At 34.1% G+C, this 25588-nt stretch overlaps 1 protein-coding gene across 1 annotated transcript in view; it reads right to left on the reverse strand.

Annotated features, from left to right (window-relative positions):
- Positions 1 to 4209: 4209 nt before the first annotated feature.
- Fmr1 (fragile X messenger ribonucleoprotein 1) overlaps positions 4210 to 25588 on the reverse strand; it is a 37868-nt gene continuing 16489 nt past the window's right edge. Inside the window, exons 5-16 of the mRNA XM_048797009.1 lie at positions 25404 to 25552; positions 24252 to 24345; positions 24050 to 24166; positions 21758 to 21928; positions 21590 to 21668; positions 17997 to 18106; positions 17072 to 17206; positions 13427 to 13513; positions 10673 to 10868; positions 9913 to 9960; positions 8673 to 8797; positions 4210 to 6592 (exon numbers count right to left, since the gene is read on the reverse strand). Of these exons, the coding sequence (XP_048652966.1) occupies positions 6431 to 6592; positions 8673 to 8797; positions 9913 to 9960; positions 10673 to 10868; positions 13427 to 13513; positions 17072 to 17206; positions 17997 to 18106; positions 21590 to 21668; positions 21758 to 21928; positions 24050 to 24166; positions 24252 to 24345; positions 25404 to 25552 (1473 nt within the window). The 3' untranslated portion in view covers positions 4210 to 6430. The remainder of the gene's footprint in view (positions 6593 to 8672; positions 8798 to 9912; positions 9961 to 10672; positions 10869 to 13426; positions 13514 to 17071; positions 17207 to 17996; positions 18107 to 21589; positions 21669 to 21757; positions 21929 to 24049; positions 24167 to 24251; positions 24346 to 25403; positions 25553 to 25588) is intronic.

Below are 25588 nucleotides of genomic sequence, written 5' to 3' on the forward strand. Positions count from 1 at the left end.
CTATTCTACTGATCTTTCTGCTATCTAGTTCTTTTTCTTTTATAGGTTTTGTCTTGTAGATATAATAAAGGTGAGATTCACTGTGGCACATTCATAAATGTATGTAGGAAAGTTAGGTCGGACTCATTCCAAAGTCTTCACTAATTCCATCATTTTCCCCTCTCCCTCAATCACCTTCATCTAGTCCACCCATCTATCTTCTATTTTGATGGAATCCCCTCTCCCTACCCCAGCCTTATTTTGGACTAGTATGCAATACCTATCAAAATAACAATGACATTCCACACAGAAAAATAATCCAAAAATTACATGGTGAAGCAGTGCGGAGAGTTAATGGCATCCCCCTCCAAAAGAAACTCTCCCACCAGGATCTCCTTGAATTTACTCTTGATCTTTCAGGGATTCATTAATTCCTGCCCTAAAAATCAGCCATTTTTATCTACTGAACCCATGTACTCTCCCTAGAATCTCCTGAGTTACTTGGGTTGCTTATCAGCCTCTCTCTTTTTACTACCTTTGTATTTAATAATCCCTTTAAAAGACCCAGAACCATAATGTACTGCCTGAGAAAATCTCAGAAGGAAAACTAAAATGGTGCTCCTTCCCTACCTTTTCATTTTTGCTGAGATGTGAGCCACATTCACAGGGCCCCATATCTCACTGTTCCTTTTGGGGGGAAGTATAAATCAGCTCCAAAGGATGGCAGAGGGAGAAAAGTGAGGGATGTCTTTATATAAGATCCCATCGACTTTTCCAGCATTCTCTGATTTAAAATCACTTGATGGCAGTTATTATAGATACCCAGGATTTTCATACAATCATATTAAAATGTCAAGGTGTCACAAAGCAGTTCAGACTTCAGTAGCATTGTTCTTCTGTGCATTCAGGATCCCAGGAAGTCTCCTCTTAGTGGCTGTGAATGAGATTTCCTGGGACATCTAATGCAAGACAGTGCTGTCATATTTGCTCCCTTTCCAGTGGTCAACTGAGCTAATTTGGCAAAAAAAGATAATCCTGCATGAAACCCCAAATGCTTGCCATTCAGCTTCACTTATTTTTTTGGGGTAACCTGTTTGTCATATAAGTAATTCAAGCCTCAATGGACTCTAATGACCATTGCTGGGAGTCCAATTCCGTTAGTGTACAGAAGCCCCACAGATTGTGCCTCAATTTTCTCCAAAGGGTCATAGGTGACACTGTATGACACATCTCAAATCTAAAGGTTAGGTTGCATCAATTTTTCCAATGGCACTTGGGGGCCAAGGGCTCTTTTCTCCCAACTTCTTTCTCCTTAGAACTCACAGGGTGGGTGGAGTGTCAAAGGATCACACTGTCTCAAAGTGCCTTCCTTATACAACGAACTTTCCAAGGCCCTTGGAACTTATGGTTATAAATAAGCACTGTGATAGCATGTTCACCAGTGATTTTAGATGCTGAATTAGGGCACATCAAAGAGAAACATATAAAATATTTCAATGAGGATATCATTATAGAAGGGAAAGAGGCACAAGGATACCATTCACCCATGCCAATGCCTGGGCACTGCTGATTGCACCTTGGGGCTGTACTATTTCTTCCCTGTGCATCTATCTTTCCAAAGAGCAAGCCTAACAGCACTGCACATGGAGACTCAAATAAAGGTTTACATACTCAGTAGTCTGAGTTTAGATACCAACTGTTAGCAGAGTTTTTTGGGGAACCCTAGCTGCTAGTACCTGTGACCCTGTGGGAAGCAGGATTTGCACTCCAAGGCACTGAAATCTCCAGCTAGCCAAGCCAGAGTTCAGTTTGTGTACACCCTCCTTCTGCTAGCTGGTTACTGGGCAGTTAGGTAGGGGCTCCTGTTGGGTTCTCCACACTTTTGTTAATTAAATCTGATTGTGTAAAGCTCTTCAAAGACTCACTAAAGCCCAGCATCTTTAACTAGGTACCTTGTGTCCTCCTTGACAATCTATCTCCACTCTTGACAATCTTATCTCCACTCTTCCTCAAATTCAAAGTTTGTCACACTGAACTTTTGGATGCTTTCTGGATACACTGGATTTTCCATGCCTAGTTCAATGCTCCCAGGCTCACTCCTTTTGTATAAGTCTTAGGTAAGGTTTTACTTCATTTGGGAAGACCTTTAATGACTCCATGCCAGGCCCCAATTTAGGTCATGTCCCTCCTATGTGGGCTCATCTCACCATGTACATCTTGGTTCCTATGTACTGAAAATGCTCATGGACTCACCAAGCTCTTGTACTATTATCCTTGTATCTCTAAGAAGCTTCTGTAGTACCTGCATATGTAGTGCAAGTTTAGTAAATACTTAAGAGAACCAAATGAAATCAGGTAGGTGGTGCTTTGTAGCACTTAAAGCACTTTGTAGCTTTAGCCATACACTTCGTTAATGTGTGAACAATTTTGGAGTTAGTACCCCCAGCACTAATTTTCCTTAATCCAAGAAGAAACTAAAATCTGCAGAGATGAAATGACTTATCCTGATGTAGAAATGTGGAATTCACCTCCTCATTTCTCTCATTCCTGTCATGCAGCTATCTGTGCTACACTGGCAAGTTTTAAGGACAGATACCTTGAGCACTATTAGTACACTATTCTTTCATACAATATCTTACAGGTCTTGATCTCCATGGAAATATGACCAAGATGCCTTAATATTTATCAAAATAACTTTACATTTGAACAAATGAGTTCTTTCAACATAAACCACCCATGTTTTGCATGATACAGAATAATGGTAATAAACCCCAATTCCCAGGATCCCTTGTAACCATCTTTTGTTGACAGTTATATCTTCCCTCCTTCCAATTTCAATCTATCCCTGTAATCAAGTGTACGGTACACAGAAATTGGAAGACGTTTAAGGACTCAAATTTGAAGCTTTGTCTTTAATCATTTAGCAAGTACAATTTTCAAAGTCTTTTCATGCCTTCCCAGTAACATAAAACTCCTTAGCATTAAAATAAGAGCGGACAAGTGGGATAGGATGCGGTGGGGCCTGGGGTTGTGGCTCAGTCGTAGAGTGCTTGTCTCTCATGTGTGGGGCACTTGGCTTGATCCTCAGCACCTCATAAATAAATAAAATAAAAGAAGTATTGTGTTCATATACAACTAAAAATATTTTAAAAAAGGATTTTCTTGGTTTCTTTGTGAAAAATTCTGAGAGAAAAAAGCTCGAGAAAAATACACTGAGAAAAAGATGCTCAAGATTTAAATCCTGGCAACAGTTGTGCCTTCTGAGCAATCAAGACTAGCATCTGGTAATGAATATTTCAGAATAACTGGTTATCAGAAGAATCTGAGGTTTACACGGGAAATGCCATTTATGGCCATGTGACAAACTGGTTCAATAGAAATTAGAATCAGTGTATGGACTCTAAAAGCCACTACAGTCAAAACCACCAGGAGCTCTAAGATCATGATCAGATGACAGAAATGCTTCTAAGTCAGCCAAGTTGAGTGTCAAGCCAGTGGCTGCCAATAGGCTTTTCCTTTGTAGGGCTGAAAGCTACTACAAAACAAGTTACTAATGGCATTTCTACCTACTCCTTAGAGACGGACTGTGCCCTGCTAGGCAAAATCAAAATCAGAAAAACCAGAAAAGTACCACAGAGGAAATTTGAAAAGCAGAAAACAAAGGGGCATACCCACCTCCTGCAGAAATAAACAAAAACATCAATAAAGGATATTTGTCTAGCATCACTCTGGATTCCAATAGCAGATGGAATGGTGATACTGTCAACTGTCAATTGTATCTCTTTTAAGGCTGTAACCTTGCTGGAGTTTCTTGAAGTGACCACAATAGCTAATTCCAAGATACATTCTACATAAATTCTATTACTAAGACATTGATATCAAAATATTTTTAAACTATACTGAAATAATATTTTCTAAAGGGAGGATATCATTATGGGTGCACAGGTAGGAGTAAGTATTTAATATGGTTTAGCAGCATCCTATAAGATGTATTTAAATTTTATAACTGAGAACATGGAGAGTTTTCAAGTATCTTCATTTTTGCCTGTTAAGGACTCCTAAAAGATGAATTGCAATCACACATTTGCTTTACATGATAAATATCCCCGACATCAATATTTTTTTAGGTTTATAGAAATTTAAAACCAGGAGCAAACATCTGTCAGACTATATTTTTGCTTTTTCATAAGTGCAACTTTTTAATAAAAATTTACATCTAGATAAACAATCTTCAGAGTTTTGAAACTTTAATAAGATTTTAAAAACATCATGACTTCAAACTGAAAAACATACACATTTAGCACACAAATATTGTAATATGAATCAACTCCAACTCCATTTGAAAACATGTGAATCAAATTACAGTTTTAGAAGTTAGTAATTCACATTTAAGCAAGTTAGCGCCTTGCTGAATTCAGCCTTTGTAAAAAAGAGACTTAGTGCATATTGTAATGGTACATTGTGTTTTGTACCATTTTGCTGATTTTTTTCACTTTATTAAACAATAGTAAGTTCTTGAAAGTTGGTAAATAACGGCTAACTTCCTATGACATGTGAAATTTCCAATGGCAACAGTTACATTTTGTAACAGAACACTTTCTATAGATTTCTTTTCCTATCTTAAAATTTTAAAAGCAATCATTTGTAAGGATTGCATCAACATCAATTTAGCAGAGGAAGATCAAACTTTATTGAAACTGCTTGCATACAAAATATATTGCACTATAACCAAACAAATGTCAACATAAAATCCAATCTGTTGTCGCTAATATGTACAGAGAATATTGCCCAAGAGCAGTTACATTACAAGGTCATTCTACCTTGGTTAATTATCTACAGTATTTTAAACCAAACAGCTTACAGATGATGTGTGCAAGGTACCAATTTCTGTTTGCAAATACTATACATTCCCAGAATAAATAACTAGAAATCAACATTAATGTTTGGCAATACTTTTTAAAAGACTTTAATATTTGTGAAATCATGTGCAGTTTGTCGCCATTTTTATATGCTTATTTGTATGCAAGGAAAAGTAACAAAAATGAAAATTCAAAGAAACAAACTCACAAAATACATCAGAGGCAGAACTTCGGTTTGTACGGCTCTGTACAGATTCAGTGGTACCCCTACTCGGAGTTATTTTTTAAGAAAAATATATCATCTTAGAGTGAAGGTCCTTCACATATTTTTCCTCAGTAAATTTCATTCATTTAAAAAAGAAAGACTCAAAAACAAAAAAAAAATCCAACACATCCAAAAAAGGAAAAAAAAAAGTATTATTTGCTAACCAATCCTAGTCTGCTTTTCAATTCTGCTTATACATCAGACCTTATATCTCAAAGTTTACAAAACATTTAACCTGCTTCCAATGTTTCTTAGACAAAGTACCTGTACTTTGCAGGATTATTATGTGTACATGAAAATGACCTTCCTATCTCCCCCAAATAAGCCTGAACTTAAAATGTGAAAAACTTCACAAAACTTAGGGAGGACAAAATAAAAAAAGTTCTGAGTTAAAATTGGTCATCAGGCCAAAGAGCAGGCATATCCTACTAACTTTCGACCAGGAAGATTTGTTCCTAGCTGAAAACATTTTAGCCTCTCTCAAATGAAAAGATAGTTATTTCTTCTCCTGTCTATACAGAAAAATTACACATCCCTTTCAATAACACTATTTGTCAAACTTCAGTGCAACAAAACAAAAACAAAAACAAGTCCTATTCTTTATACTGCCTAACCTGATGTTTATGTAAGGAAAAAAATATGGAAAGCATGCATTCTTCTATAAAGTACTAATGTTTGACAGGGTTTGCTACATCTTTAACATTTAGTGTTTCCAACTTATCTTCCCTGAACTCTGCATCCAAATATAATATTCCTACCTGCCAAGATATAAAAAAGGCACAGATCATACAACTTTTTTTTTTGCTAATGAAAATGACAAATGTCACATCACACATATTTCAGGGTCCACAAAAATACTGGAAAAGTGGACCAAAACAAAAACTGACACAGGACATGAAATGACATAGCATTTCATAGACTCCTAAATGTGATTGAAAACAGAAGTCCAGTCTGATTACCATAAATGCTATTTATTCAGAAAGACTGAAATGAACTGGTGAGTTATCACCCAATGCAGGAAAATGGTCCAAATTAACAAATATTATCATTGCTTAGTACTTTAAAAAATAAAACTAAAATCCTGCCCTGAAGTGCTAAGTATACTTAAAAGCAATGTTTCAAATTTTAAGATCCTTTTTGTGCAAATCTGAAAAATTGTTGCTTATGGCCAATACAAAAAATAAAATAAAATTCTTAGCAGAATTTGTGTTCATTTCATGCCCTGTGCCATCTTGCCTACTATTTGTCTTTGGCCTAACAAAGTTTTCTAATATGGAATAAGAATTACGGAAACGGTATAGGAAATATAACTTCAGAATTATGCAGTTTAGGGTACTCCATTCACGAGTGGTTGTTGACCATCCACGCTGTCTGGCTTTTCCTTCTTCTGGTTACGATCTTTACCCGTGCGCAGCCGGTTACCTTCGCTGGAGGTATTCTGTAATGTTTTAGTGTGGACACTCCTTTCATTATTGCAGTCAACTCTGATCTAAAACAAGTTATAGTTGTTATATATAGACCATATCCTATTGTAATCTTTAAATGGCCTGACAAGAAAAATAAGTCTGAAGTGTAAATTCCACATGTTCAAAAGGGAAATGGAGATAAGCATAGAAGAACTGCAAGAAATAAGATAAGGCGGGTTCTTTATTTGGTTTATGATTTGAAAACACTCTTCTTTAACTGGAGCATACTGGTCATCTCACTGCATCCAAAGTTAGAGAAAAACTCACAATACTACCATGTCTCCTTCTAAACAGAATAAACAGTGAGAAACATTTAATTAAAATGAATTAGTATTACTGAACACCAGAAGAGAGATACAATGCTATATAGAGTATATAGCACTGTGTGTGTATGAGTGCACGTGTGTGTGTGTGTGTGTGTGTAAAACATACCTCATGCTATGCTAATGCTGGAGTTAAAAAAGAACAGGCTATTCTCCAAAGACTGTGGAACCCAGGAGGAGACACACAAAACAATGTCTTCCTATTCTGGATTTACCAGGATAAGAAGTCAGCTAATTCACTTATTAGACAGCCTTTAGTTTACACCTTTATATCTATCATAGGTATGATTAAGTTTCTCTGCACTGAAATTCCCATTGCATATGACTACTGCTTTCTAGTAGCATGTGCTTCAGTAAGGCAATTCAGATGGTCCTACAACTTGAACTGTGAAGAACTGAATGTTAGAAGGAAATCTGAAGATGATAACTTGTGGAAGGACTAGCATCCTAGAACAGTATAAGGACTAATGTAATTTTAGAATAACATTCTAAAAGTTACAAAATATTGTGCTAATTCTGAAAACTACTAACAGAAGTCCTGATGCTGTATAGAAGAAAGATATTGACCAGTGTACCTAAATCAAATATTCATGTGCTTCAAGTGTATAAGCTAAAAATGTGTCCAAATGGATGACTTCAATTGCAAAGTATGTTAAAATTTCAGGCCTGTGTTTTAAATGTTTGGTTGTCAAAGGTTCAGTGCTTTGTATTCATTTGCATTCTCACACAGAAAACATTTTTTATTCAGTACTCCATTATAATTATAAATATGCATACTTTTAACCAATGTTTATATTGTCAAGTTCATGAAACTTGTCAGTTTAAGTGAAGAAGCACAAAACTAGTAGAGAAATACCTGGTAATATTTTGCCAAAGTTTTTAATCTAGGTCCAAGGCCTTTTCTATGCTATTCCTTAGGAAAATACCAATAGTTAAAATTTACTTAGAGGTGATATGAACTATAAGAAATATTTTACCATAAAGTTCTTAACATTTATGTCTAATAATGGGTGCTGATTCTAACCCAATCAATAGAGGGAACTCTTAAATCTGCCACCAGGGTTGGAATATCACTCCACAACATGCTAGCTATGTGAATATGGGCAAAGGACTATGACTTCAGTTTTCTCACATATAAAACAGAATAATAAAACTACTTATCTCAGTGAGCTGTAAGATTGACTAAGATAAAACACAAAAGAGACATTTAGCAAAGATGCCCGATGTGCTTGAGGTAATTTTAAAATTATTTGAAAACTGGGTTTACCACTGATAATGACCATTTGAGAAGAGATCCTCAGAATAGACCATCTTAAAACAAATGGTTAATTTGCCTGGAGACTACCTGAACATCATAAGCCCTATCTATCATAACTATTAGTTGCAAGCAGAGAGAGCTTCCCCATACTTCTACTCAGGGAGAATACCCTAGTCTTGAAATTCAGGGGACAAGGGGCCTATGATACTCATTTATTGTCTTTTAGTACATTTCAGAATGTTCCTTTTCTTAGGGATTTGAGGGGGGTCCTCAATGGTATTAAAATCCTAAAGTGGATGCCCAGGTCTTCCTAATGCTAAGACTCCATCTTCTCTAGAGAAATCCTCTTACTTGTATACTTGTCACAGAGGACTAAGACTGCCTACAACTATAAAATTGAAGGAAAAATACTTCACATGCTCCCAAATTTGAAATCTTTGAACATGTTTAAAAAGAAAGTAAAACTCAAAACTGAAATTACTGTATTCAAATAATTTATGGAAAGAGTCACATAAGTTTTACCTGAAGGGATCCATCAGCTGTTCTTCCTTTTGCCTCTCTTGGATTACGTGGGCGATTATCTGTTCGGGAGTGATCGTCGTTTCCTACAGGAGGATTTTCAAAAGGTTTAACAGTTACTGATTCTCAAGTGCTTAATGGAAGTTCTAATACCACGTCCTCTATGTAGACCAACCACAGAAACTAAAATGTAATTGATAGCCTCGTGATTCCAGTTACATAATTGTTAATAATCTTTTCTGTTACCAAGAAACAGAAGGTATTATATACAGCATAAACAGGTCAATCTCAGTTAAGAATCAAATGCTGGGCTGGGGATGTGGCTCAAGCGGTAGTGCGCTCGCCTGGCATGCGTGCGGCCCGGGTTCGATCCTCAGCACCACATACAAACAAAGATGTTGTGTCCGCCGAGAACTAAAAAATAAATATTAAAAATTCTCTCTCTCTCTCTCTCTCTCTCCCTCCCTCTCTCACTCTATCTTAAAAAAAAAAAGAGAGAGANTAAAAAAAAAAAAAAAAAAGGTTAACAGAAGCTTCCAGAGACGATTCAGGGGTAATCCAATACTCTTCCCAATTTAGAAGCCCACCAGAGTATCAACACCTTCCATTTTGTAAAACAAATAATTGAAAATTTGAAATGTTGGGCTTTGAAATATTTGAGATGTAATTTTGTAATTTATAAACAGTTACTGTTTGGGTTTTTATTTTTTTTTAAAAAACATATTTTATTAGCTATCTGAATTCAAACCTGAGTATGCCATATCTGTAAACAGCTGTTCTCCTTTAAACATCTGCTCTCTGGAGAAAAAGTTGTCTACAACAGTTCAGTGCAATACCTTAATAAACAAAAAATCTATAAAGAGAGCTTGTTATAAGATTTGGCCTGGGAACAGAGGAGAATGTACACATTTTGGTCACCTCTGAAAGGGCACTAATGAAGGCCACCATGACATCTATCTCAGGGAAGGGTCTCTTAGGGGGATGTGTTTGTCCGATGCTTGGCCCACAACCTTCCCTCCCACTCCCACTGAATTAACTGATCATTAATAAAGGAATACTTTGAAAACCTCAATATGCCTGAGGGGTTAATAGTGGAGGGGATAGGAGTGTGGGAAAAGAGCTCCATGGTGAAGTGAAATTCATTGGTAAAAAGAACGGAGTGTTGGGAGAGGGGTTAGGGGTTAGGTTCAAGGTTGGCCTTAGGAGTAGGTATCTCTCCCCGACTCCAGAATATCAACTCTACTACACCTCTCTCTCTCTCTCTCTCTCTCTCTCTCTTCCTCTGTTGGAGCTAATGACCAATTATAGCTTCACCATTATAGCTTCATTCCTGTGGATCTTGAAGGCTTTTCCATCTTAAAGAGTTCCTTTTTGAAATGCAAATATTTGTGAGATGGATTATACCTTACACCATCATTAGCAAGTAACATAGTAGATACACAGTTGAGCAAGAAAGACAGTAGGCACTGGTAGGTGGGGACCGGGTTCACTGAAAGGTACTGGGAAAGAAGATAGAAGCACGGACAGAAGAACTGGGAAGGCAAAGAGAAACTTCGCCTACTTCTTGACTGTGCCTAGGGCTGACATTGGCCATGCCACTCAAAATCACCTTATGAGTCACAGGATGCAGACCCCTGATTTACATAGTCCATCCAGCAAGTATGACCAGCACATGCCTGACAAAAAATGAGCCACAGTACACAAATGAAAAAAGTTTTGGCTATACAGTAATAAAATTAGGAGAGGTCTTAAGTCATCAACACACAAGGGCTTGAGTGGATTTATCCCCAATCAGAACATGGACAGAACTCAGAACTGCCCTGTTGAACTATGTGTGTCATTATTAGTTTTACTCTATGTCTCTTGAAACACAATTTGACCCACTGTGAATTGGAAACCATGTAGTGAGAAGTTGTTATAATGGGGTTCTAATGATATTAGAGATTAGCAGCTATTAGGTCTAGGAACAGATAAAGTTACTGAGTAAAATGCTTAGTTTGTACCTGAAGTATATCCAGGACCGCGTCTGCCGTGCCCCCTATTTCTGTAAGGTCTACTACCTCGACCCATTCCTTGACCATCCTCAGTCACATAGCCTTTTTCCTTATCTGTACGATTTGGTGGTGGTCTAGAACTAGCTCCAATCTGTCGCAACTGCTCATCAATTTGTAATCTCTCCAAACGCAACTGGTCTACTTCCTATTTAAAATATACAAGATAACAGTAAAAATAATTTGACATTTTTCTTAATAATATCTTTCTCCTTTTTATCAGATAAAAAATATACTGGAAATATTTAAATTTCAGTTCTAAATTTATAGTAAACACTGTTACACAAAATTATCAGGAAATTGGTCTCCTTAAAAAAGAAAATTACTATAGATAACAGGTTATTGATGTCCAGAATTAGAAATATAATAAAAACTCAGAATTAAAACTATACTGAATAAAATTTATGTTTATTTGATTTGGCACAATTATCCAATTATTCTATGGCTAAGGCACAAATATGTTATTTTTTTGGGACTTCTTGATGATAGGATATTGAATAAAGCAATATTAAACTATATAAATACAGATAAATGACATTTTAAAGTATAGCCATCTAATCTCAAAAAATCACACACTGTAAATTATCTTAATTAAAATAGATTTGCCAGTTAAGATCTCAATTTACAAATCACTGAGTTTGGGGCATCTTTTGCTTTAAAAGAACATATACTATTTTTGGATGTGATTATATAGTTAGGAACAATTATTTTCCATGAACTAAAAAATGCTGATATTCCTTATATAAAAGGGGAAAACACTTTAATAGCTGAACAAAACAGTTCAGTCCTACATTATTCCTTGAAAACCCCTTAAAGTCTACAACTCTACTACAACAAATACAACAAACAGTATATATTCAGATGATTAAAACATACAGCTGGGGTCTACTGACAGACCCTTATAAACAGTACTTCCAATAAGCTATAGTCTGTCAAATCCAGACAAAAACCTAATTTTAAACCCTTGTCCTTCCGATCTACCCATAAATATCTCATTTACTGGCTACAGGGAATCAGAACCATAACTACAGTAAGTACTGGGTGTTTCAGTCAAGTAGAAGTCATTGTAGAGACTGTCTATATAAAAAGTCACTGGAAAAACCCCTGAAAAGCTTAAGTTCCTAAAATATGGTGTGGTATCTGGAAAAGAAAAGTCAGTTAAGGATCACTTGTGCTCTAAACCACACAAGAGTAAAGGACAGAATGCAGCTGAGTGAGTGGCTGCCTCCAAAGGTACAATAATAGCTCCTGGAATGGATATACGGATCTTGCATAACAGAATGGTATTCCAGGGTAATACCACTGAGGCAAAACAGTCACCTTTTGGTGAGAGATGTCAGGCCCAATCAAAGGAAGATCTGGTGATAGAAAGAATGGAAACAGGACAGCTGCTGATAACCAACAAGTTATTCAATTGTGAAGAATAAATCAAAAGATCTGAGAGAGAACATTAGTCAAAAGAACAAGGGATTTGATACAGTGCAACCCTAACTGTCCAGGTCTTTATAATCATTTAAGCTAAGAAATGAAGAAAAACACATACAACAGATCACACACAAAACACACTGTTAACAACAATAACAGCAACAACAAAAAGCAAATCAAAAAGGTATCCTACCCATGCAAACCTTGCTGGATGAAACCTTCCCATTTTAAATTATTAACTGATCATCACTAAGAATGAACAAAATGCCCAGCTATTGCACTATTTCTTCCTTTCACTCTGATTTACATCTTATTGCTCTCTTTTTATTTAAGTCAGCAAAATAAATCTTATTAGGATAGTGCCATAAAAAATGGAAAGCTGGATTACTTTTTAAAGACCATTTAATACCAGCCGTGTTATAATTTTGATAAATAGAAGTACAAAGAAGAAATTATAAAAATTAGGTTAAGAGTACATTTCATTATATTATAGGCCAAAAGGAATTTCAAAAAGCATTTAGTTTAGGGAAATATCTTGCCTAAAGTCATATAGCTAGTTCTTAGTTAAAGAGAGACTAGAAGCAAATAGCTATATTGTCAATCCAGTGCTCTTTTCACTATACCTTGTAGCCGTTTGGTTCCTATCTCCCAGCTTGCAATCTAGAGGTAGAACTGTACAAACACTAACTAAAATGAGCAATTACAAGAAGACACAAATAGTTTGTATTTTGAAAAACAGAATAAAGAGAAAATATGAAGGGCCAACATTTAAACACAGTAGTTCATGAAATGCTGGAATTTCCTTGATAAATGACATAAAAGGGACAACAAAGGTGAGTGTTAGACACAAAATTTAGTGTGGAAAAAATCCACAAAAGCTAGAACGAATCAATTGGATTAAATGGCTAGATATAAGAATACCAAAATTGAGTGTAAGGGTTTAAGAGAATAGGCAGAAATACAGGAATTTATTGAGAATGGAATATTAGGTTCTTAAATTTACAATAAAAAAGTAAGTTGTGTTTTTAGAAGGAATATATTCAAATTAAACAAATTAAGTATTTTCTCTATTTTCTTTTACAAGGCCATACATTATTATGCACAGGCTAGAATGATTCCGAACTGCTGAAATATTTACTATAGTTTTTAAATTTTAGTGCAAAAGGATTGAAAGTTAAATTTTTCCTGTTCTCACAGCATATTAGCAATGTATAATAGAGTTGATGTTTAATACAAATAAAAGTATTTTCCAGAAAAATAAAATATTTTTTCTGTCCTCACCTTTAAGTAGTTCAGGTGATAATCCAAGAGAACAGTGGCATTAGCTATGCTATCCTTTGTTCCCACAAAAACAAATGGTACCATACCCTGAAAAATAAATTACAGCAATGAATGTATAAAATTAGTGATAACTGCTCTGGAAAAATACAAGTAATTACTAAATTCCTACCACAGGGTCTGGTAAACAATAGGTACATAAATGTTTGTTGAAAAGACAAATCAATATATAAAAACAAAAGTAGTTGATGTATTTTACACATCTATTTTGAATAAGGACAGATCAATATAGCAATTATTAAATGTTGGCAAAAAACACTGATATAATTCCAATATATGCAAGCTTTAACATGAGAAGTATAGACAAATGCTCTAATTCATTTACTACAAGTTTTACTAAATCAAATTCTTTAAGAAAATAATTCAAAACTAGATACCAGGATTTCAAAAGTAAAAAAAACAAACCTAAATTTTGTTGAGTTAACAGAGTACAATCAAAACAGGAACAAAAAGAATTAGGATATTGAAAAATGCACTGACAAACTGAGAGATAAAAAAGATACAGGCACATTCATGACCCAAATAGCAAGACCATATATATTTCAATAACATATTCTGAAAAATTTAGAAGGATGAATTACAGGGAAAATTTGCTTTTCTTTCTATGGATACCACTTTGATATTTATTAAATAAAATCATTAGCGGTTCCTTAGTTGTGGCATAGTTAAAACTATAGTTTACATGTCATTTATATGCCATCTTTCCATTTATTACTATATAAAACATTTTCTGTGGCTTGATTGTTTTCAAAATAATCAGTTTTGGTCTGCAAATTACTCCTTGCTAATATAGATGTTATAATGAAGGATTTAACACCCCTGTGTATCTGGAAATTTTTGTTGCTTTCAATTGTTTAAAATTATAAAAATGATTGATATCATCAACTTTCTAAATGTACATTTTCCTCATTTTGTATTAGATTTATAGACTATTTCCAGGGGTCATACAATGAGAATAAAGTACATGAACTTTTTTATATTTGAAAAATATTAATAAAATGTTCTTGCACTGTTACATGTATTGAAACTGTCATCAACAATGTGAGAAAAAATGTTTCACTGTATTCTCCTTTTGCTTTCCTTTCTAGGTTGATTGGATGGGTAAAAAATTATGATCCCTTCTATTGACTTCCCTCAATTACTAGTGAAAGTTATAATTTTTGCATACTTTATATAGTTGACTGTTAGATTGTAATATTCTATATTCTATAATAAAAGAGAACAGATTTTTAAAAAGCATAATCTAAATATTTATACTTCTGACTCATCACTATAAATGAGAAAATAAACTCTTTCTCATCACAAGCAATAGGGAATCCTAGGGGAGATTTGTAAAAAGCAGGGAATTATGACATACATTCAAAATTAAGAATATTTCAATATTTTGCTATTGAATACATATGGTTACTGATATCTATAAACGATTAAAGGAAAAGTATGATGGTAGCTTTGCTGTGAATATAACATAACTCTCTAGGCAAAGATAAAAGGTATGAGAAGCCAAGAAGCTATCCCTTGAGCAAAGCATTGGTCTTTCATAAGAGCATTCATTTGATAAGTGCTGCTACTGCTGGGATGGTTTTACCTGCTTGCATTCCGTATACAGCATCTAAAAGGTATGAATGGGCTGGCACAGGGTTTTTTCCCCTGTACATGAGCATGGCTGCTGATGAACAAAACTGAAGAATCAGAAAAACACCACTTTCAGACTGACATTCACCTAATAGGCAAGGAACTGCCTTCTGAGTAGCACTGGCCACCTAAAAAGGAGCCAATAAAAACTCCTGGTCTTCATACTGATTTGTTTTTGCACATGTAACATGTAAAGTATGGAATCATCAGGTCTATAAATCAGAATTCCTTTCTCAAAAACATCATTTTAACTCATGTTTTTTTTTTGCCACCTAACTTTGTTACACAGCTGTTAATTGTGTTTTCTAAAATCCCATGTAAGAGAATGCTACACCCTTCCCACACAATCACCAAAACCAGCTTTAAAATTCTGTGTTACAGATTTGGTTAGATTGACCTTGAAGAAAATCACTTAAAAATATTTTCTCTTACACCAGGTCCAAATTGTATTACTAACCAAAGGCTACTCTAATTTAAGCACCTATCCAGAGGACCTGAGTAAATTAAAAGAAAAAAATAAAGTAGAATGGTGGCCTTTAATAGAGATACCAGGAAAAAGTGATGACCTAATCTAGTATGAGAACTAGGCTTCCCAGCAGAGAGGAATAGCCAACCCACTTGAAATTACAGTTTTGTGCAAAATGACACTTGATTTTAATCTCTTCTGAGTTATAACATCTTTTCCAAAAACAGCTTTCCTAGGCCAGGTAGGGGGTGCTGCCCTCAAGGATCTATACAGTGTGGCTGAGGAGATCAACAAGTGGTTGAGGAGATCAACAAGGGGGTACTGCCCTCAAGGATCTATACAGTGTGGTTGAGGAGATCAACAAGTGAGATCACTTGTTGGTCTCCTCAACCACACTGTATAGATCTATGTTCTATGCTATGGTTTAACACAATAAAGCACAAAGAGAAAGCTTCTTGATGCATTCAGGGAAGGGGAACCACACTGTATAACACAATGAAGCACAAAGGGAAAGATTCTTGATGCATTCAGGGAAGGGGAACCTGAAGCAAGTACATAAGCAAAGAAATGAGTAAGGCCAAAGTGAGGTTGGAAATGGAGGAGAATGAGTGCTCTAGGAAGCATAAACACAAAGTTTTCTACTGCATATATCTAGAAGCAACAGAATATGATAATGTTCAAAGAATTCCAAGTACTTCAGTATGGCTCAAGCTTCTCTAGAGTACAAGGGAGAAGAGTGGTGACAGATGACACTGGATAAGTAACTGGCATGAAAGCCTTGAGCTTTGTCTGCAGGAAAATTAATACACATTCCCACAAATACTCCTTCACCAGCCCCCAACCAAGAATGATCATTTATAGTCTTTTTTAACAAGGGGAATAAACATTTAAAGTATAAACCTAAAATATATTTTTCAATGAGTGTCTTCCTACTTGCCAAAACTTGAGTTCAGGTTTCTGGAATTCCCTACTACAACTGATCAAACCACTAAATACCTAAAGAAGTGTAAGGATTGCAAGTGATATTACAAAAAACTCTTAACAAATGATATACAGAAGACTGGATGTAGGACTTAATTGTAGGACTTCTAAAACCCATTTCTAAATTGATAGCTTAGTTCAAATAGTGAAAATGAGTTTCTAATTGGTTTTTTTATCTTTAAAAATAGCTTAACCGAAGGCACATTTTGAGCTACAAGGCCTGCAAACTTAAAGGAGATAGAGCATGGAAAAAATAAAGTACAGCCTCAAAAGAAAAATGCAATCCTGTTATGTTTATGGTGTTAAGAGTTGTCGTTCTGAATAAACAGAGAAGTATGTATTACTTTGGTTTGTAGTATCTCATCAGTTCACTAGCAGATCTAAAAAAATAGAACATGAGTACTTCACCAGTCTAACCAGGAAAAAAAAATATTCAAAACACCAACAGTGACATCTGAATCAAAAAAAATTACTTTTAATGTTTTCCAAATTGACAAAATAATTCTTACCCTCTGGACTTTTGTACTGTTTGGTTGAGTAAAATGGGTGCTGTTTTCCTTTATATCTAAATGTTTTTTTTCTTCAGAGGGGTTAGGTCCAACCCTTGAATTATTGGAAGGTAGGGAATTTGGTGGCATAATTTCCTTAAAAACAGGCACAAAACACAAAAGATAAAAAGAACCATTTTTAAGACTTGTTAACTCCATAACTGTATAAATGATTGTTTTTAGGAATGTAACTTATAGAGTACTTTGGTATATAAACATCATGCACTAAAAAACTGCAAAGGATTTAACTAAAAGAACCTTTCACAAAAAGTGGGTAGATGTGTGAAATTTGACACTTGGAGGTGACAGTATCTTAAAGAGTACTACTGCACAGAAGGGTATAACCTCTTTTCCCTCACCCCATACAAACACTTCAAATGTTGCTACCAAAAGGCATATATTCGGGAAAATAAAAGTGAAAGTTATAAAAAAGAGTTATATAAAATTTAAAGATAAAAAAACTATAAGTACACATAATCCTGAAACTAAAAAAAAAATGTCAAAGGTGGAACTTTTGTTTTTGTCAGCAACATTAACATTTGAAAATGCTTTACAAAGCATTTTCACACATTATCTCATTAAGTTGTCATTAATGCCAAACCCAGTGATGTATGTTTCATATTAAAAAATTTGTAACTAACCATTTTAAAAATTAGAAAATAAGATTTACATAAGTTAAGATGACTAATCTGAAGTCACAGCATTAGACAACAGATAGAGGCCATCATGTACAACTATACCGTTAGTTATATCAGGCATGTTGGATGATCAAAATATCTACAGTCACATATACATATGTGACAGAGAGGTCTAAGTTAGTATGTCAGCTAAAAAATAGAAGACTTTTACTTTTATTAGACAACCAGAAACATGAAATATAACATACCTCTTCCTGTGGGACATTTTTCTCATTTTCGGCCTCAATTCTCACCCTCACAACTCCTGACTTGTCCACAATCTCCTGAATCAGTTTTCCATTTTTTCCTATTACTTTACCTAAGTAAGAAATGAATAATTCATTTTTGGTTTTAAAAACACACCTTAGTCCCTCTGAGCACACTCTCCTGTAAATTATACACACACACACACACACACACACATAGAATTGTAAGATTCAAACAGAGGCCCCTGTTGTGACAGTTAAATTAGTTTTCTCCTTGATTAGGTCATCATAACTTAAATGCCTTTGGTCAGGTACTACAGTTGATTAATACTTGTGAACTGATTGGGTAATTCAAACTTCTAAGGAAGTCCAAAGATAGTCTATTGCTTTGCATACGTAGGAGGTTATGTACAATTTAGGAGGTTATGTACAATTTAAACTTGCTGGTAGTGTGGTGCTTTATTATTCTGCAAAGTTCTACAAAAGGAATTAAGGAAAGAATAATTGTAAATATCCATGCTCAACTGACAATTTTGATTCTTATCTACATGTGATTTAAATCTGCCTCTTTATCCATTCATTCTCATTTTTAGAATTTTATAAAAGATAATCTAAGTTTAAAAGTGGCTTATGCAGGTATACATAGATCTAAAAGGAATACAATCTCTCACGCCAGTCTGTTAAAATATTATTCCTGGGTAGTAGTCAAAAAATCATAGAATAAAAGATCAAGGTAGCACAATGAAAATCATAATGAAAAGCAAAAGTTTAAAACCTGTGTAAGTACCCTTCACTAAAAAAACAGAGTTCAAGTACTAGTAATAAATAGGCACTGGATTCTTTCCCTCATTTTAGAAATTCCAGCCACATACATCACTGGGACATAACTGCTTTCAGAGCCATCATCACATATTAGTGTAAAGCAAGACATTACAAATATAATAACTACTAATTCTAGAAATCTGTGTGTGAGCTGTATCTTATTTCAAGGGTTCAGCAAGGTATCCATCACATGCTTGCCCCACTAGCTTTTCTGAAGCAAAACTGAGGAAAAACATGTAAGCCAAAATTTGCTTTGAGCCAATCCTAGATAAGAACTCAGTAAAGATTTCCTCACAGAAGGATCCTGTGGCTCTTGTAATTAGAGCACAACTTTGACATTTTTGCTGTGTGTAGCTGCATGAGAGCCTTTGGTCCACTCAGTGGTCAGGAAACAGAACAGATGCCATTAAATTAGAACACCTGACCTAGGATCTTTTGACAATTATTTCTGGTCCTATTCAAATAAAAAGGAGAAGAGTAGGGACAGTGAAGCTACCTGAATGGAGTTTCCCATAGTTTGTTTGGGTACTGGGAATTGAACCCAGGAATGCTCTACCTACCACTACATTCCCTACTTCTTTTTAATTCTTCTTATTTTTTTTTTTTTAATTTTGAGACAGGGTCTTGTTAAGTTGTGGAATCTGGCCTTGAATTTGCAATCCTCCTGCCTCAGCCTTCAGAATCACTTGGATAACAGGTTGTGCCACTCTACCCAGCCCACAGTTTCTTTTTATTTATAATAGCTATATTTTCATGAATCAATGCTGGTTTAAATAAAAGTCTAAATGAGTTAGCAAAAAAGAAAAATGAGATTTTAGCATGTTTCTATTAAGATAATATCTTGACTATCCTAAGTATTGTACAAGTTTAACACAGCTGAATAATTAAACAAATTCATTGTCAAAGCCAGGGAAGAACAAGAAAATTTTAAGAAAAGGAAATCATTATACACACTAAAGAGAGTTTGAGAAAAATAGATAATAAATCATATTGTGAGACCTAACGAAACTCTTGTAATATTGATTATGACATCTCCCCTAAAGATTGCCTTGCCTAATCTTATGTAAAAATGCTTTCTTAAAGTCCCCAGCATTGCCAGTTTTGTAGAAGCCCTCTCAAAAACAGAATACTCTCACTTTACTAAATAGAAACACAACACAACAAAAAACAGGATGATTTACTTCACAAGGCTTTCTGGTAAAAGATACTTTCAGAGATCCTCTTCTTTCCAGTTAAGACTATAGGTAGAATCTACTTTTATTTAATAACAAATTATGAAATTCAATATTAAACAATTATTTTAAATCCCAACAGATAATTGACTACAATTCTGCTTTACTGAAATGAGGTTGTTTTGAATAAGGTAAAGGAAATTGAATTGAGTCCACTATAATGCCCAGAACTGCACTAGGTACTTTATATGTACACATATACATACTGTAAGGTGGATATTTTATACTTATTTGATAGGTGAGGAGAGAAGACTCAAGGAAGCTAAAGACTAAAATCCAGAGCCAACCCCTATACCCAAGCACCTTCCCCTACCATCATGCCTTCTCTAAAACAATGTTTTATGAGACATATAAGCATCATCAATTTGATATTTTTTTAAAAAACGAATACTATATTTTCATAAGATTTGCCAAATTTACAATATTTCTTATTTAAAATTTTAAGTACTTGCTTAACAAGCTATAAAGAAGAAAATAAATATCATTTACAATCTCACCATCCTGAGATATTCACTTCACCCTGTGCTATACATACATTTTCTACACAACTGGTATGTGAATTACCTCAATAACATTACACATTCATGTTCTTTAATTTGTCTGTAGTATATAACTGAGCTATTAATTCTGCATTATTTCACTAGTATTTGTACTTTATCTTTAAGCTGATTTTCTGTGGGAGAAAAATACCATTACTAGTGTTTTTTAATGACACTAAAGATGTTTAAAACTCTATGCTGATAAAAAGCAAGCTATATAGTTCTGAAACTATGTCCACAAAATGCATAAGTCGTCCTTGTTTTCTTTTTAAACTTTCCCAAGAAGTTGCATTACCTCCTACAGCAATCATGATTTCAAGGTTAAAAGATTAAACATGTACAGGCAATAGGTCTCAATCTTACTTACAAATTAAAATCATATTTAATTTCCTTGATAAAATTACACCTGTTTTTGATATGTTATACTAAAAATACCTGCAGCATTTGGGAGGGTTGGTGAAATGTTCTTAGGTATTTGCTGACACTCATGATGGTGATGGTCATCGAACAGTACTCAAAAGTTAAAATAAGAAGTTACCAGTAACTTTGCAGAAAGTCCCAGAGACATTTAGTTACTTCTGGCTTAAAAACGTACTAGATTTAAGAAACTTGCATTCAGATTGTCAAGTTGAGATAATTAAAATTAATGCTATATTTTATAGTCCTCTTAGGGAAATCAAATACCTATCTACTATGAATTATAAAGATACCAACTATCATTCATTAAAAAAAAAACAGTCAATTTTAAGATAGAGACACTATACAGTGAGAAGTCTGGTTTTAACTACCAAAGCAATCTCCTTTGCATACATTCTGATAATATAATCTGAGTATGATACCCAGTAAACACTTTCTCAACATGGTAGCAACAGACCATATTTCAAAGACTGCAATTCAATTAAGTGATACTCCGGAGTGAGGAAAAATTGGATTCTATTGGTATAAAAATTGTTTACCTGAATTTTATTTTTGTGGTGCATGTTAATGGTTATTTCTAACTCACCTACTAAGTTTCTTGGAACTTGTATGACATCTTCAGCAAATTCAAGAAAGCTTCTAGCCTTTTTCACTGCATCCTGATCCTAATAAAAAGGGGGAAAGTTTCAAGACAAAATGATCAACCAGCAGCAACACTGATTTGGGGCAGGGGGCTAGTTAGTAAAATATTTACCTCTCCATAAATATGAAACGTGCAGGTATCTTCATCTAGATCAATAGCAGTGACCCCAGGTACTTTTCTAGCTTGCTGAATATTAGCACCATGAGTACCAATTGCTAGACCCATCAGATCTTCTCGTACAATAAACTGTTCATGAAACCTTGAGGCAAGCTGCCTTGAACTCTGAAGAGAAATACACATCTGATGAATACGCTTTATCAACTATTAAGACAACTGTATTTAGGTCAGCCATGTAAATTATCTTGACCCTGTATATTAGGGGCCTATAAATTAGTTTCAGTTGAAAATTAATTTTAGAAAAGATTTCCCACAGCATAAGTACTTTTTAGGTTATTACTGAAGGTCTATGCCATTTGATATTAAAGGAAAGAGCTTGTCGACAATTTTCCAAGGTAACTTTTGAAAACCTATTTGCAAGGCTGCCTTAGTTAACCAATATCAACAATTCAGAAATTAAGAAGCAGATCAAATGTTCCCAAATAAACACCAGCTCACTGGATCTGACAGACTCAATATTGTTTAGGCAAAACACTGAAAATGTCATCTTTATAGAACATTTTATTTTTACTTAAGGATATTATTTTTTTTTCCCTGGAAATAGTACATATTTAGGACTTAGTATCACTAGGTACTGTGTTCTAAACATCCCTCTCTTTAAATGATGGCATCAAAAGAACATATTCCATTTTCTCCAAACCTAAGAAAAGGAATTTTAAGACTTGCTGTCATAGAAGTTAAATTGATTACAGCATGCCAAAGATTTAAAACTTATCTCACATATGCATCTGAAACCTAAAATTAGAGCAGAGTCTGTAAGACCTTATGATCTGGATCCACAAGTATAATGAGCTCTTTCAAATATATTCAGTAATGACAAAACTAAATTCCACTGATACCCCAAACTTGAGGATAATCACTGTCTTTTAAATAGTATATAAAATTTTAATGTTTAGTTCTAGCATGCCATTAATGCAAACCAAACGTATTAGTGGCTCATGTTGAAAATGGGAATTTCTTATAGGAATATGTGAATCTCTTTAATATTAGTAGTGAAGGAAGATAGGCATGCACACTAGTTCTCATTATTCAACACACCTGATAATTGAATGAATATACCTAAATGTAAATAATTTTATAAGTACAATTTCCATTTTTTTAGATTAGAGTAGTAAAATTCATTAAATATTTCTAGGACTTTCCAAGAAGTCATGCTTTTTGAGTACGGGTTCATTAACCTGGTTCCTTCTTTTCACTGATGATTCACTGATAAATGGTAAGCCAAAGATTAAGAAGAGGCATATGCGTGTATTTTATAATACTCATAATAAAAGTAAGAAGGCTGCTCTGGCCCATAAATTATAAGACAATCACTAAAGAAACCACAAAATTGTGAACACAGGGACATCGAGAAAGAATGAGAAAAACAAAACAAAACACAACCAATCAAAAGACCTCCATGGCCATAAGGAAAACAAAGTAAAATTTTCCTCTCTTGCTATCAGTTCAGTAATCACACATCAAGTTGGAATGTAGCAAATTTCGTAGGGTTTTACAAGAATATAGCCTTGACTACCTTCTCTCCAAAACTTCAGTTTGGAACTTCTTTTTTTTTTTAAATATTTCAACTGATGCTTTCCCCCTGATGAAATGAATAATGATAAGGAAATCTGGATTTTGACAGTAATCTACTTGAGTTGGCACACTGAACCATAATCCATTTAGTTTCTATGGTAATGGATGGAAATACTAGACTGTTATCAATGAAAATAAATGTATGATGATGGAAATTATAGAATTAATAAAAGTAGATAAAATGCACCTTAAGAGACGAAATAGTAAGTAAGGGAAATAGCCTCTGGCAGGAATCTGAAGACAGGAGTTTTAAAGAATGACAACCAATTAGAATGAAGAAGTTCTATACCCTTTTAAACAGAGATAAACATACATAATGAAAGGAATATGATTAGATATTTTAATAATTTCTAGTACTTTAATGATAACATGTTATATGGAAGAAGCATTACCTCATTTTATTAGCAGCTTTGACAAACTTACAGTAAAAGTGCATTGACCAGAAGTCCCATCAAATATATGAACTGCTTAATTTTGAAACATCAGGCAAGAAAACTTTACTATGATTATGATTCATACAATTTAGCTTTCTAAGCTAAAATGAATTATTAAGAAATACTAAATGAATGACAAGCTGCCCATATTCAAGTTTTGGAATTGTACATTTTACTCAAGGTAGCCTTACAAGTAGTGCTAGGAAAAGTGACATACCTCCAGCTGCTTACTAGCTTCTTCATTTCTCAGTATCAGAGACAACTTAGTGCGCAGACTTCGAAAGTGCATGTCAATCAACATATGTGCTCGCTTTGAAGTGACTTCATTGATGGACTAAATGATTAAGTTAACAACGTTATTATCAAAGCAAATTCCCCAAATGAAACAAACCAAAAATAGACAACTTGGAAACACTCACCAAAATGACAAGCTGATAATTTTCTGGATCATAAGTTACAGAGAAGGCACCAACTGCCTTTTTAAAGTCCTTATGTGCCGATTCTTTGGCACACCTAGAAATAAAAAGAAACCCATTGTTGAGTGATTACTAACTACTGGCAAAAATATATTCAGATTTATACTTAGGATAATAATGGATTCGTATTAAATTTTATTTATGCAAAATACATTATATCCATTTAAAAGATTAGTTCCTTTGTTGTGTATCTTGAAACAGTCAAATCAAGCACTTGATTTTATAAAAAAAAAGAAAAAAAAGAAACATTTATGTTCTAAAGGAATTACTTGTGGGTTTAGATTATCAAAGGAAACATATTTAGGGGAACCACTCTTCTCTGTAGGCTTCCCAATTTTGGTTACATATAAGTCAGTAGATTCCTTGAGTCAATATTTGAAAATTTATGGGGATAGCTATTGGGTATCTAATTTTGTTTTGGTTTTCCTTTAAAACAGATGATAAATTTGAAGGAAAGAAAAAAAGAAAAAGAAGTATGAATGAGAAGGCAGAAAATTTACATATAAATACAACCTCTAGAATAAAAAAAGGATTTCTATGTATTCTGATCTGCAATTTATCTGAGTTGCAGTATGTCCAAATCAAACTTACTATATGCCCTTGATAAAATTTTGAAAAAGTAATCTTTTATCTGAAGTCTTTAGCCATTACTCCATATCAAATATTATAAACATATCTTCAATCTTTTTTAACCCTGCTTAGAGCATTTATTTAAAAATATTTTAGCTAAAGGGGAAAAATCTGGAGAAACTTTCATAGTCTAGAATTTGATTTGTCAAAATCGTAATATTTATTTTTATTAGTTCTGAAATCTTGAAATTTACAAAAATGTTAGTTTATTTTACAAAACAAATATATGTTATGTACATTAGTTATGTATCTTGCCAACTAAGTTTACAAGCACCAAGTCTGGCTGTGATTATATAACTAGAAGAAACAAAATAAGTTCTTTTCAAATTATTTTTCAGACCAAACCATCTTTTGCCAAAGCTTACTGAACTTAAAAATTGACTTGTACTATTTTAAAATTTATATTCTTTTAAATTCACTGCATATCATCTGCATGTTCTCACCATTTCTTGTGTATAAACTTACATTTGTCTTAAGTCTTCTGGCACCTCAAGTTTGATCTTATGGAAAGTATCTTTTGTAGCAGGTTTGTTTGGATTAACCGATCGTAGACGCTCAATCGTGACAATTTCATTGTATGTAGCATCACATGCTGCATATTCTATCACATAAAACTGAGAAATACATAAAATCATTCCTTCTCACAGTTT

Source organism: Marmota marmota, unplaced genomic scaffold, assembly GCF_001458135.2.
Source record: "Marmota marmota marmota unplaced genomic scaffold, marMar, whole genome shotgun sequence".
Classification (NCBI taxonomy): Eukaryota; Metazoa; Chordata; class Mammalia; order Rodentia; family Sciuridae; genus Marmota; species Marmota marmota.